Here is a 14112-nt window from a genome sequence, read left to right on the forward strand (position 1 = left end):
AGTACAAACTTGAAAAATGTTTTCCTTGAATAATGGGAGTTAGCGTGTGCTCTGTAGCATGCGTCACTCCTTTGGCACTCTGCTCAAAATGGCACTTTCATTGTGGTCCATGGATGGGGCTGCAAAGTTATTGCCGTGCACTTCCTTTGATCCCTAATGATCGTCCACTGATGACCATGGAAGATTTGCACGAAGATTGAGGATAGCACGTGGCTTTAAAAAAACAAAACAAACCAACAAAACTCCCCTCCCCCCCTGTATAACCGTATAATCTTCAGTTAATAAAACTACTGTCCTGTGGGAGAAAATGATGCAGTTCTTGGTTAGGACCAGCACTCTTTGCCATTTCCACATGCAGGTTGCACCTTATGATTTTCAAGCACAATTACAATAATTGTGTTTGCAGATTATGGACACAGTTGTGTACTTAAATAGTCTGTAAATCTGATTCGTATCATTAGGTTTAAGGGAGAACACCCTATTGAAGGTAAAAGGGGATTGATGCCTTCTGTGAGCTTTTTCAAAGACAATGCTGTATCAGTTGTACTTTTTCTTTTTTAACACAATCTTTCCGGCTCATTGCTAGAAATTTTCATCTTCCATAAAATAAATATAATGAGGGTGGGTGCTCACATTCTGAAACATTGGAGTCTGTCAGAGCAGCTGAATATAGATATCTAATGGATTGCATGTAGCTAAGTGGTTGACATTCCTGCTTGACAGTTCTCCTGTGGTTACGATTGTTACAGATTTTTCAGCATAATATCAATTATATGCCAAAAAAGAGTTTTAAGTGAAATACGGACACACCTTTAACATCTTAAAACATTCTTTTGTTTTTTGTCTTTTTTTAATCATGCTGAACTCTAACTAGCTATTTTTCCTTTGTGAGAAGGATAGTGCTTTGATAATTAAGAAAGTAATCATCAATTTAAATTACTTTTTAGTAATTTATTTTCTCCTTTTTTGGTTGGGGAATGGAGAGAGGTCTGATAACTTATTTGTATTATCACATCTTATTGTATGTTTCTGACAGTGTAGGGAACTCTGAGATGAATCTTGATTTTTTTGAATGGGTGGTAATCCTGTTTAGCCAATAATTGACCCAACATTTGTCCACTTTCAAGCCTGTTTATGTTGTTTGAGAATTCATAGCTTTGGGAGCTGTTTGTTTAACCTTCTGTTTTAGATCAACAAGTTTATGCATTTTGGTTAGATCTTCCTAAAATATAGTGGTGATTCTGTTTTCTTGGTAATAGTTTGGCTTTAAAATGGTATCCAGTGGTAAAATGTATCTAACCAACTTGATAGTATCCCTCTAGGCATTTATTCTCAGAGGCAATATAGCAGTGATTTTGTTTATTTCCTTGCAATCTCAGAAACCATGGAGGTGACCTCTCCAACGGAAGAAGTTGTCGAACCAGTTACACCAGTACAAGAAGAGATTGCTCTTTCTGAACCAGGTTGGTAGTAATATTAAACAATCAACTAAAACCATTAATAAAGCATATGTTGCCTGGCATAGTAATTTAAAATATTCTCAATTAGAAATTTCAGAAACCTCTCACCTGCACTACTGGGAGAGTTGGAGCCAGAGAGGTTTTTGGGGTTTTTATTGGTCCTCTCATTGTCAGGAGGACTAGATTCCAAAGGATTTGTTTTCACAAATGCTGAGCAGTTTGTATGGTTTGGCTTGAGAAACTAAACAGGTGTAGGGCAGAAATATACTCCACTGGTGTGCAGAAAACAATGCTTTTAAGATGTGGCCTTTGTAATGGGAAGTATTAAACTCATGCTTGTCCTTTACTAAGTGATCCACCTTAATGTTTTTGATGAGTAATAGAGTGAGGACAATAAAGAGCCATGCTCTAAGCAGCTTGCTACGTTTTTTAAACTTGCTGCTGTAGCACATCCTGGTCCATAGTCCTTACTATGGAGGACCAGGAATCTTATAACCACTCAATAGCTCCTTTTTTTATAATAAAAAAGTTTAAAATTGAAATTATAATTCAATATGTGTGTATATACAGACAATTCACAAAAAAAATTCAAATTCCTTAAAACTATTTATATTACTGTGTCCACTTATGAATTGCATTTTAGTAGTCCTGAGGAGTATTCTAAAGATCCAAGTGTTTGAAAGAGTCTGATCAGTCTTCCAGACCACGTTCTGTCATCTTTTGAGTTTGTGCATGGAGTCCTCCTATGGAGGCGAGACACATCCTGACAGAGTAACTGCAGGTCCCAGATCCTCTTTGTTGTGTTGGGAAATGTTGAAGATGAATCCAATACCTCTGGAGAAGTCCTTTTTGGAATCTTCACCCTTTAGGATCTGAGAGTTTCTTACACGTTGTGGACAATTCCAAAAATCAGGGAGTTTTTGAGCCAAACTTTGTTCCCTGGTCTCAGTTCAGGTAGTTCTTTTCTGTGCCAATCATAAAAATTCAGCAGTAACAAAACTTAAATTTCAGCATCCCATTTTCAAAATTCCTTCAGGTTGGGCCACTTAAGTTTAACCTGCATTGGTACAACAGGTAAAGGTGTCCTTAGTCATCTTCCCATCAGAAGTTCTAAGGGAGAAAGTCCAGATGCAAGTTTTGTTGACCAGCCAGGAGTGCTTTATATGGGTCCACTGATTTTTGAAGAAGTTGTTTTAACTGCTTTCTCCATCCCCCTGTTACTCTGGAGGGTAATGTGGACTACTTGTATGATAATCAAAATCAGAGTCCTTATGCTAGGAAGGTTTCAGAGGTAAATTGAGGCCCATTATCAGACATGAGGACTTCAGGAACTCCATGTCTTGCAGATACTGATTTTAGTTTTTGGATGATCTGTGCTGAATGAGGTCTGTACAAGTATAGCCAAATCAATATATCTGGAGAAGGAATTGACTACAAACACGTATGTATGTCTCTTTCCTGAAAAAGAAATCTGTGGCTACCCGCTGCCATGGTCTGTCATATGTCTTAGTAGAGAGAAATGGTTCTGGCGTGGGGTGTTTTTTCATTTTCCCCTTTTTATGTATCTCGCAGCCATCTACAAAGATCTGAATTTGCCTATTCAGACCAGGTCTCTATACAGATTGTTTTGCTTGTGTCCTGCACTTGTTTATACCTTGCTCTCCCCCATGGATTTTGGAGAGCATCCATTTCTGAAGTACCATAGTGCTAAGAATACTCTGTCCTTTCAGAAGCAGGCCATTGGCCATGTGTGAAGGTCATTTACATCCTGCCAATGTGGTGGTAGGTCTGTTGGAAGTTGACTCCTTCAACCCCTCCCACCCTCTTTGGCAAGTCTAATCCTTTAATTGTTCATCTCTGTTTGCTAAAGTTGGCTGGCAGATGCTGGAATTGCTGCCAGAACAAGGTCTATGTAGACTTTGACATCTTTCTCCTAAAGCTGTTTCTTCTTCTTCTTCTTGGTGGTTGCTGAAGCCTATAGGATGGTTCAAGTTAAGAAATAAGAAGTTGGGGCCTAAATTAACCTAAACATCATTGTTAGGAGAGTATGAGAAATTGAAGTTGTTAGTGTGAGAAGTTATGGGAAAATAAGAGTTAGTAAGGACATGACCCAGGGTTATATTACTGTTATGTTTTGGTTATAGCTGGCTTAATGTGTAAAGAGCCAGTAAGAAGGTGGTAGAAATACAATTATGCTAAAAGGCAGTTTAATGTTAATTAGTAGTGTAATGGAATATAAAAATAGCAGTGTTGCTAAATTGCAGGAAAGCTCCAATTTATATTGTTTTAAAAAGGTCCCATTAGTTTCCAGGATTGTAAGGCTGTACATCACTCTTATCAATAGATTGATAACTCCATTGATACACTTCATCTTTGAAATTAAGTATAATTGTGGTATTAGGCATGCAGGTATTACTTACATATTTGCTTAACTAATCATTTTTTCTTTTAATAAAGTTTGATTGTATCATTCAAAGTGACATTTAGTGGTCCTTTACTGAATACATTTTCTGTAACTGACTTGGAAGCTTGAACCTCAAAACTAAATTGAGTTTTATTGCACCATTATCTTTAACAGCTTAATATTGGGAACATTTCAGCATAAAGGTTACAAAAGATTACACTGCTCAGTTTGGGCTCTAGACAGAGCATGTGCTGCAGCGCTTTCCCTGGTATGTGGTCAGTGTTGGGGAAACAAATCTCATCAGCTGTAGTAGAAATCTGTGAATCAGAGAGGGGATGTTAATCCTGTTGGTTTTGAACCCAATAATACCTCTAAGGGCTTGTGGGCTGTTTCCATGTTAAAATTCAAGCCAAACGGATATGGACTGAGCTGTTCACTGGCCCAAGTGGCTGCTAGAGCTTCCTTTTCCACTGGAGCAAGACTATGAACTGCAGTAATAAATCTCAGCTGTTTTCCACCCTTCTTCCTGGCACCTCTTATTAAATTTGGCCCTTTCATATATTCTATTGTCTGCCCATGAAATGGGCATCAAAAGCCTCTTTCACTTTGAAGTATTCTTTCTTTTCCTCATCATTTTGGTCATCTGCTGGTATTTCTTGCACTTTATATAACATGGATATTGTAATCCTAGTGAAGACTTATTCATATATGGCATTCTTTCAGTTTCAGAAGAAAAGGAGGAAGAAGAAATGGCAGATGCGGGTTTGGATGACTGGGAAGCGATGGTCAGTGATGAAGAGAGAGAAAAAGGTGGGTGTGTGAGAGAGTAAATAGAGGTCTAGTAGTATTTTGATATCCAGGACAAGTTTAACATCGTTAGTTAACGGTATGTGCTGATTATTATGACCACATCAGATCCATCTACCTATCTCTAGTTAGAGAATTGTCTCAACCCCTCCTCTCCCTCCCCCCCCCCCCGGAGAAAAAGAGGAGAACGATAAAGCAACTGTGATAGTGTGAGTTTAAGATTTTTATCATGATTGACAACTTTTAGAAATTATTCAAAATCCTGTCCAGTGAGTGTCTTTGTTGGTGTGTGTGTGTGTTTGCTGTGGTGGTGGTGAGGGGATTTAGGTTTAGATTCACAACATGATTTAGATGTGGGGACACTGATTGTCTTTGCGCCTGGGAAATAACTGCGATTCACAAACGCTAAGTGAGTTTGTGGCCTAGGCTCCCTGTACAATGAATGGGGAGAGACAGGTACTTCACAATGGGATTCACAAAAGCTTGGTGGCTCCTTGCCTGAGGTACCCAATGGGAGATGCCAAGCTTAGGGGTGTATACTAAGCCTTGCCCCCTCTCAGAGATAGGGTCCGAAGTCCAGGCTTCAGGGAGATGCCTCCCTTTGCTTGGGATTTTCAGCTGCAAACCCTCTCTTGTTGTTAGGCACTTACACTATTTTTTGCAAGAAGGCCAGGAATGGGAGAGGAGGAGGATGACCTCCTTCAGAACTTCTAGCTAGTGGCTAGTGTGCTCACCTGGGGCATGAGACACCCTCAGTTCAAGCTCCCCTTCTGCCTGAACAGGAGCAGGGATTTGAGCTGGTATCTAACACTTCTCAGGTGAGTGAGTGCCCTTACCAATGAGCTATGGGATTCTGATGCGGGGCTCCCTCACTCTCCTATTAAAGCTGTTCCGCTGTAGAGAAATAATGAAAGAATCATGTCTGTGTTGCTCAGCCCTGTAGCATTGCTCTCTTGTTTCCCATCTAGAAGGAAGGATTCTGCCAAATACAGAATTCTCCCCACTTGGCTACCTTTTCACGAGTGTAGAGTACATATTCCCTGGAACCTACATTGGGCCTCTGTGCTTCAATGGAAGTAGCTGTCTTGAGCTCCCACTGAGAATAGCTATGAAGTGGCTGGCTTGGTGCTTTGAACTGGCATATTTGTGGGCAGTCAGCAGGATAGCAACAAGCTGTTCACATATTGCCTGAGCAGCTGGAGAGGTGATGTATGCAGCAATGATGGAGTTGCCTTCAGCTGCCCAGTCCTTGGGATATTGGCAGAGCTTAAATACTTGGGAACAGTTCCCAGCATCCAAAGCAGTCCTAGTCAAACCATGACTGTTAATTCTTGTTTTCTCTTGGGGGATGTGGCACCCCTTGGCAACAAGCTGTGGGACCCTCTTCAAAGCCACATCTGTTGTGGGTGGGGTAGGCTGGGGTGTTTGTGCCCGTTTGTGATGTTGATATTTACCATCTGAAGGCACAAAGGGAGCATAGCCCCAGCCATCTCAGTTCTGTCACTGCAGAGAGCAGAAGGGGAGCCTCTGCCTCTCAGCCGTGATACCGAAATCCTTAGGTTTAGCCCCTAAAGATGTGGTCTAGCAGTAAGAGTCGTACCCCATCAAGGCAGGCATCTTTGTGGTACTGGACTGTTTGTTGCACCTCCAGTCCCAAGGTCTCGTTAGTCTCTCTGAAAGTCCACTTTACTGCTTTCTTAGCCAGTCACCAGCCAGTGGCAGGAAAAATATATTCCCATCCTACAGTTGCCAGATTTTTTAAAGGATTTACATTTCCCCAGCAAGAGAAACATTCACATTCCTTGGATTTAAATTTAGTGCTCACCAAGTTTAGGGGGAGGTCTCCCTTTGAATCTGTCAGGGATGTTCCCTTAGAAAACCTATCTTTGAAAACAGCATTCTTTAGAGCAACCACATCAGTGAGAAGAGTTGATGAGCTGTGAGTCTAGTGATTACTCCTCCCTGTGCAGTAGTGCCCAAAGAAAGTGGTGATTAGACCTCACAATAGCTTCCTATCTTAAGTGGTATCTGGCTTCCACCTTAGCCAGTATATTTTCCTCTTGTGTTCTTAGACCAGTGATACTCAGACCTCAGAAAGAACAGGAGTACTTGTGGCACCTTAAAGACTAACAAATTTATTGTAGCATGAGCTTTTGTGAGCTACAGCTCACTTCTTCGGACGAAAGCTCATGCTACAATAAATTTGTTAGTCTTTAAGGTGCCACAAGTATTCCTGTTCTTTTTGCGGATACAGACTAACATGGCTGCTACTCTGAAATCAGACCTCAGAGGTTCAGGAGCTAAATTAGCAATCAGCATTATCCAAAAGAGCCACAGTAGTGTGAATTCATTGTTTCATTTACTATAGTAATATATATTCATATTTAAACAGAATGACAAGGAAAATATTTAGGTTTGCAAAATGACTGACCAAGTATTACTATTTTATCAACTACAGTTGGCTAATGACATAGTAAAAGCATCTTGATTGGTTAATAACATAGTCTGGTTAATAGTTAAATCACAGTGGTTTAATATCATGTGCTGCCAAGAGCCACAGGAGACACATTAAAGAGTTATTTGTGACTCATGAGACGACCGTATGCCCACCCAGGCCAAATAAATTGTCATACTTTATAAGAAAAAAGAGCCCTTTGTTTTTACTTCAGGTAAACAAAACCCATTAGACAGGCATGCGGGTAAAGCTGTCAGGGAGAGCTGGTCTCTACACAGATTATCTGAGTTCTGTATAAAACTCGAAGGACCAGTATCTTACAGGGTTGAGGACTTAGGGCATGGCTACACTTGCAGTTGTAGAGCGTTGGGAGTTAAACCAACCTTCGGACACCACAGCAGGGAAAACGCTGCCGAGTGTTTACACTCTCAGCTGGAAGCGCACTGGCATGGCCACATTAGCAGCTCTTGCAACACCACAGAGAGCCGTGCCTTGTGGTAGTTATCCCAGCATGCAAGTGGCTGCAGCGTGCTTTTCAAATGTGGGGGGTGGAGTGGAGTATGATAGAGCATGTTGTATGTATGTATGTGGAGGGGGAGAGAGTGGGTTTTTGGGGGGCTGATGAGAGTGGGTCAGCATGCTGTCTGGTAAGTTCAGACAGCAGCAGACCACCTCTTCCTCCCCCCCCCCCCGCCTCTCTCTCTCTCACTCAAAGCAAGCAGCATTCCTTTGTCCTGGAGCAGATAAGCAACTGGCTCTCAGAAATGGGCTTTGAAAGGGCATATCCACATTCCTACAGCGAGTTCAAAACAATGACGAGTGGCCACTTGATTTAAGGGGATTATGGGACATTTCTGGAGGCTGATCAGAGTGCAGTAATGCAACACCTCGTTCACACTGATGCTGGGGCGCTCCAGCTCCACTCGCCGAGGTGGAGCACCAGCAGCGCTGTAGCCACGGAGTCAGACCGCTCTATGTTCCTTGCCAGTGTGGACGGGTAGTGAGCTAGTGCGCTGGGAGTTCCTTTATTGCTCTGTAACTCGCAAGTGTAGCTAAGCTCTTACTTGAGTAGAGACACTGCAGCTTGTGTGGAATATGTTAAGCACAACTCACTAGTGGAGTTACATAGAGCAATGTGAAGTTAGGTGTGTCCCACTTCCAGGCACTGCTCTTTATACTTACATCATGATCCAGTGGTCTGTTTGGGAGAATGGTTCAACAATGCATAGCTTGGGATAAACTCCTCACCCAGATTCCTCCTGGGAAGTACTATTAGCTAATCTCCCATGAGCAAGAAAGCTCATAGGACCCTGAAAAAAGAGGTTGCTTGCTAGTAACAGCTGCTCTAAGTCTCCTCTATATATCCACACTTCCTGCCTACCACCTCCTCTATCTGAGATTTCTTTATGTACTTAGGACTCTGGTTAAGAGAAGGCACTAAGAGGGTTGGGGGTGCACTCCCTTATACAGCCTCAGACTTCAAATGTCAGTGTCACAAGAGTGCACTTGCACACCCCTCCAGCAGACACAGCTTTGAAGAGAGCTCTGTAGTTCATCTCCAAGGGGGAGTGTCGTATTCCACAAGTATGAATACACATAGGCGTCTTTTAAAGAAATTGTAACTGGTAAGAAACCTCCCTTTACTGGGGCATTCTACTCGAAAATGTACATTTTCTTTAAACGATCTTTAAAATGTTTTACAGTCTTGACAATGTTTGTAAATATTTAGTCACTTCTACACTAATTACAAATTCCTTGAGTTCTAGAAACTTTCAAAAGCATCTTTCTAATGAAAAATTGACTCCAAATTGAACTTGCTAGATTTGGAGTGTTAGTTCTTTACTCCTTAGGGCATTCTGCACTAAAAAATTAAAAATTCTGCACACAGTATTTTAAGATTCTGGAAAATTTGTCAAATAAATGTGGCGACTCCAGCATGGCATTGGGGAGCACAGGCCACTGGCTGCACAGAGGTGGGAGATCACTGTGCAGCTCCGACCCAGGACACAGACTCAGCTGTCATTCTGCACCCAACCCTGACACAGCGCAAGGACCAGGCCTGCTCCAGAAACACTCCAGGGCCCTGCTCCTCTGTGCCAGGTGCACCAGGTGTGGACAGGCAAGCTCAGCAAGGAAGGATTCTAGTGTGGGGGGATCCAGGTGTGAGTTGAGAGGGTTCTGTGTGGGGCAGTCTGGGTGCGGGTGTCTCAGTGGGGGATCTGGGTGCAGGAGGGATCTGGCTGCACAGGGGCTTGTTAGGGGATTCTGGGTGTAACGGTAATGGCACTCTGCAGAAGGATCCAGGTGAAGGTGGTTGGGGCTCAGCGGGGGTATGTGTGGCGGGGAATAGAGCTGGGTATGGGGGGGGGCTCAGTGGGGAGTCCAGATGCTGGGGGAGAGGGGCTCAATGGGGTGTAGATTCAAGTGCAGCTGGTTGGGGCTTGGTGTGGTGGGGATCTGGGTACAGGAGGCTTGATGGGGTTGGGGCTGATCTGGGGGGAGGGAGGGGTGTTGTTTTGAATGCGAGAGGGTGGCTCTGAGTATGAGGGGGTCTGGATGCATGGGGGTTGGGTGGATGAGGGAGCATCTCCCTCTACAGGGATCCCTCCCCCTGCATCTGAGGAACAATGGGTGCAGGAAGCGGGGAAGGGGGCAGTTTGCAGAGCTTCCTGCAGCTGGGAGGAGAAATCTGGGGGTGGGTCTGACCCAGATACCATGCAGGGGAAGAGGAAGTCACATCTTGCCCAGACAGAACTAGCAGCTGAGCCCAACACAGGGTAGGAGCCACTGGTATTCTCCAGTCCCACTCCCTGCCCCTCAGTGACTTACCTCTCTGCCAGCTGCGCTAGGCACCCAAAACATACTGCTGGGGAGGATCGCGTGAGCACTCTTGTGGCTTCCCGTGGCTTCCCCGTCAGTCATTTTTCCACAGAAAAGCAAAGAAATCTGTGGGGGACATAAATTCTACACGTGTGCAGTGGTGCAGAATTCCCCCAGGAGTAGTTCTTGCCTGCACTGACTGTATGTGAATTTATAAGTGAAGTGCATGGTGTGTAATTGAATTGAGACATCTTATTACTCCAGGTATTTGGAAAAGGGCTCGTTAGGTCAGCAGGGATCATTCTTGGTGGGTGCACTGACTGTATTGCAGTGCTTTGTTTTGATTTTTCACGTATGCTGCTTTGACTGGCTCTAAATTTAGAAGTTTATTCCCATACTTAATGCAGCTGAATTATTCCTTCACATAAATAAACCAGAATTAATCCATGTTCTGTTTATACAATGAAACCTGATCTCAGTTACTGCTACTCCTTATGGTGGTTTTTGGGGATGTGATCTTGACAGAGTATTTTACTTCAGTTTTCTCTCCTCTTGCCAGAGGTAAAACCTGTCCACATTGAAGTCAAGGAACACAATGAAGTGGAAGAGGAAGATGAGGAAGAGGATGATGATGATGAGGAGGAAGAGAGTGAAGAGTCTGAAGATGGAGAAAGTGAGGGGAGTGAAGATGAAGATGAAAAGACTTCAGATGAGAGAGAAACAGAGTCTCAAGCTGTTGGAAAACAATCGCTAGAGAAAAAGCCAAGCAAAGAAATAAGCTCCGATTCAGAATGTGATTCTGATGATGATCGTACAAAAGAAGAGCTTCTTTATGACAAAGCGAAGCGGAGAATTGAGGTATATAGACACAGCTTTGTCTTGAGAAGCTTATCTGTGTGGCATGAAAATCTTGGGGATTTTAGTGGACGTTCAACCATACTTGTCTAAATTACTTTAAAAATAATACTGTCATAACTGCTAATCTATGAGTGGGCATAGTAATATCTTTTATAGGATCGCTTCTGTTGGTGAACCAGACAAGCTTTTGAGCTTACACAGAGCTCTTTTTCAGGTCTGTATAAGCGCGAAAGCTTGTCTCTTTCACCAACAGAAGTTGGTCCTATAAAAAACATTACCTAACCCATCTTGTCTCTCTAATATCCTGAGACAGACATGGCTACAACAACACTGCAAACAATATATTAGTGCATGTGTCCATAGCTGTCTGCAATGAACTGATTGTCAGTGCTCTACAGACTTACAAATAATTTTTATGCAAAAAGTTAAGATTTTCAACAGTACTTAATACAGCTTCTTTTTTATGAATGCATTTAGACACTTAGATCTATCTTGACTTAAAACCACAGTATAGGGGTTGTATGAGCTAACTGCAAGGAGTAGAACTTCCTTCTATAAGGCTCAAAAGTATCCTTTTTTCAGAGGAAAGCTTCCTTGAAGGGTGGAAGTATGTGGCATCACTGTCCACTCCATCCTTTGTAAATGCTATTAGTATTTCAGTGAAGCATTTCTGTGCTATTAGTTTTTTTTTTCAATTACTGACATTTTGCGTTGGCTCTTTTTTCCCTTCTTCGGCATACTGCACAATAGATTTAGAAACTCTAACTTTCATTTATGCATGCCTAGGAATTGGTGTCAACTGGTAAAGACAATTTGAAATGTATGCATAGTAAAACACACTACAAGCCCTATTACCTGTCCCAAAGCACACCTTCGCTATACATCCCTAACAAACCCATTCTTTAGCAGATGAAAAAAGTAAGAATAACTAGTAGGATAACTTGAAACTGATAACATTCTCAGTTCGCAATTTTAAAAGCAACAATCTGATGAAAGCCATCTAACTGAAACAATTTGTGTCAATTTAATTAGACCTGGATTCCCAAAATGCTAACCTTTAATTCTGATCTTTAAACTGCGCCAAAAAGCTGGGCAAAAGGCCAGGCTAGCCTTACTGCAAGTCTCAGGACCTCAAATGTTCTGCTTGGAGATAAACAACCTAGCCCAACATGTATTGAGTCCAGTAATGCAAATTGTACTTGGACTAGAAAAAATTCTGTCCACATAGTCTGCATAACCTGCCCAACCCTCCCTGGAGATTGAATTGTAATGGAAGTATTGTATTTAGTAAGCCTTGGAGAGGGAGGGCAAAAACCCTGCCAGCTTTTTCTTAAGGTGCTGCTGGAAACATTAGGTAATTCTCCACTTGTTTTTTGTAATACTTTAAATATTAATCTCTAGTTTTGAATGTGTCTTATTTTATTCTCCTATTAGAAACGACGTATTGAAAATAACAAAAATGTAAACACTGAAAAGCTAAGAGCACCGGTTATCTGTGTACTTGGGCACGTAGACACAGGAAAGACCAAAATCCTAGATAAGGTAAGATGCAGTGTGTGATGGATCTTCATTGTCAAGTTTCTGTAATAGTTGATTTCTCAATAGTGTAATGTAACTGCTACTGCTTGAAATAATGTGTAGTAATCCTATAATGCTTATAAATATGCAATGCAAGATAACTTTCCTAACCAAAAAAGTCCATATATGACATGCTGGGAAAGGGACTTGTATAGACAGATTACCCCAGAGGAATAGGGTTTGCTCTGGAAGAGTACCAGCAACCTCAATATAGAGCACAATAAAGGGAAAACTTATTTAAGATAATGTTTCAGTGGTACCTTACACCAGTCAGGATGAAAAATAGAAAATGTATGGAGATAAATGTTGGAAAAATTGTGGTGAAGAGGAGATTTTATGCCTTTATGTCCAGTCATTAAAGAGTACTGGGATGCTGTAATTCATAACCAAATATCACAAATTATTTGATATTTATTGTCAGATGATCCTTTTGGAATCTTGCTTGGGCTTTCTAGCAGAAATGGTCACACAAAACAAAGTGAGGAATTAATCTGTCGTCTGCTAGTTAGCAGCTAGGCTTCTGATAGCCTTCCGTTGGAAAAAGAAAAGTAGCCCAACTCAGGAGGGAGGTTGGTGGTTATGGGAAAATTAATGTACCCAGTAAAACAGATGGTAACCAAATATCTATTTGTCTGCTATTTATTTAATAGAGTACTTTCACCTGCAAAAAAATCACCACACCAGTCGATTTTTTTTTAATATTAGCATTTGATGGACATGCCTGGTTTGTTAAATGTGTAATCAGAGATTCCACTCAGTTTAATAAAATCACAAGAAATGACCTGTCATGATTATTGTAAGTGTACTCATTCTATAATATGGTAAACCCTATTAAATAGGGAGCCCGGGATTATATTGCTGAATAATGTTCCTCTAAACAAAAACTTACTGTTGTAAATTTCAGAGACTATACAATAATCATTACGTGGTTAGGCTCTGATCCAAGAGGTGTATGTATCTGAACCGCTCAGTAATAGTGATCATAATGTAATTACGTTTGGCATCCTTGCAGGGGGAAATGTCAAAGAAACCACGCACAGTAGCATTTAACTTCAAAAAGGGGCACTTCACAAAAATGAGGGAACTAGTTAAAGGGAAATGAACAGTCAAGAGTGAAATGCCTGAAAGCTGTATGGGAAACAATTTAAAAACACCATAATAAAGGCTCAATCTAAATGCATACCCCCAAATAAAATAATTAATAAAAAAACCAGTATGAGAACTCAAAAAATGCCACTATGGCTAAATAACAGCCGCAAGAAGGCATCCTTTAAAAATGTAAAGTCAAATCCTACTGTAGAAAATAAAGGAGCATAAACTTTGGCAAGTCAAGTGTGAAAATATAATTAGGCAGGGCAAGAAAATTTGAAGAGCAACTAGCAAAAGTCACAAAGACTAGCAGCAATTTATTAAGTACATCAGAAGTAGGAACCCTGCCGAACACTAGTAGGGCCACTAGATGATCATTGTGCTAAAGGTGCATTCAGAGAAGACAAAGCCATTGCAGAGAAGCTAAATGAATTCTTTGCATTGGTCTTCACTGCAGGAGATATGAGGGAGATTCCCATGTGTGAGCCATTATTTTTATGTCACAAATCTGAGGCATTGTCCCAGATTGAGGTGTCAATAGAGGAGGTTTTGGAATAACAAATTGCCAAACAGTATTAAGTCACCAGACTCCCGATGGTATTCACCCAAAAGTTCTGAAGAATCTCACATATGAAACTGCA

The 14112-nt window shown here is 41.5% G+C and overlaps 1 protein-coding gene across 1 annotated transcript in view; it reads left to right on the forward strand.

The window, feature by feature from the left end:
• The window catches only part of EIF5B (eukaryotic translation initiation factor 5B), a 67720-nt gene that overhangs the window by 26551 nt on the left and 27057 nt on the right, over positions 1-14112 (forward strand). The window contains exons 8-11 of the mRNA XM_045005753.1: positions 1380-1463; positions 4588-4674; positions 10506-10804; positions 12239-12346. Coding sequence (XP_044861688.1) covers positions 1380-1463; positions 4588-4674; positions 10506-10804; positions 12239-12346 — 578 coding nt within the window. The remainder of the gene's footprint in view (positions 1-1379; positions 1464-4587; positions 4675-10505; positions 10805-12238; positions 12347-14112) is intronic.

This window comes from Mauremys mutica, chromosome 1, assembly GCF_020497125.1.
Source record: "Mauremys mutica isolate MM-2020 ecotype Southern chromosome 1, ASM2049712v1, whole genome shotgun sequence".
Classification (NCBI taxonomy): Eukaryota; Metazoa; Chordata; order Testudines; family Geoemydidae; genus Mauremys; species Mauremys mutica.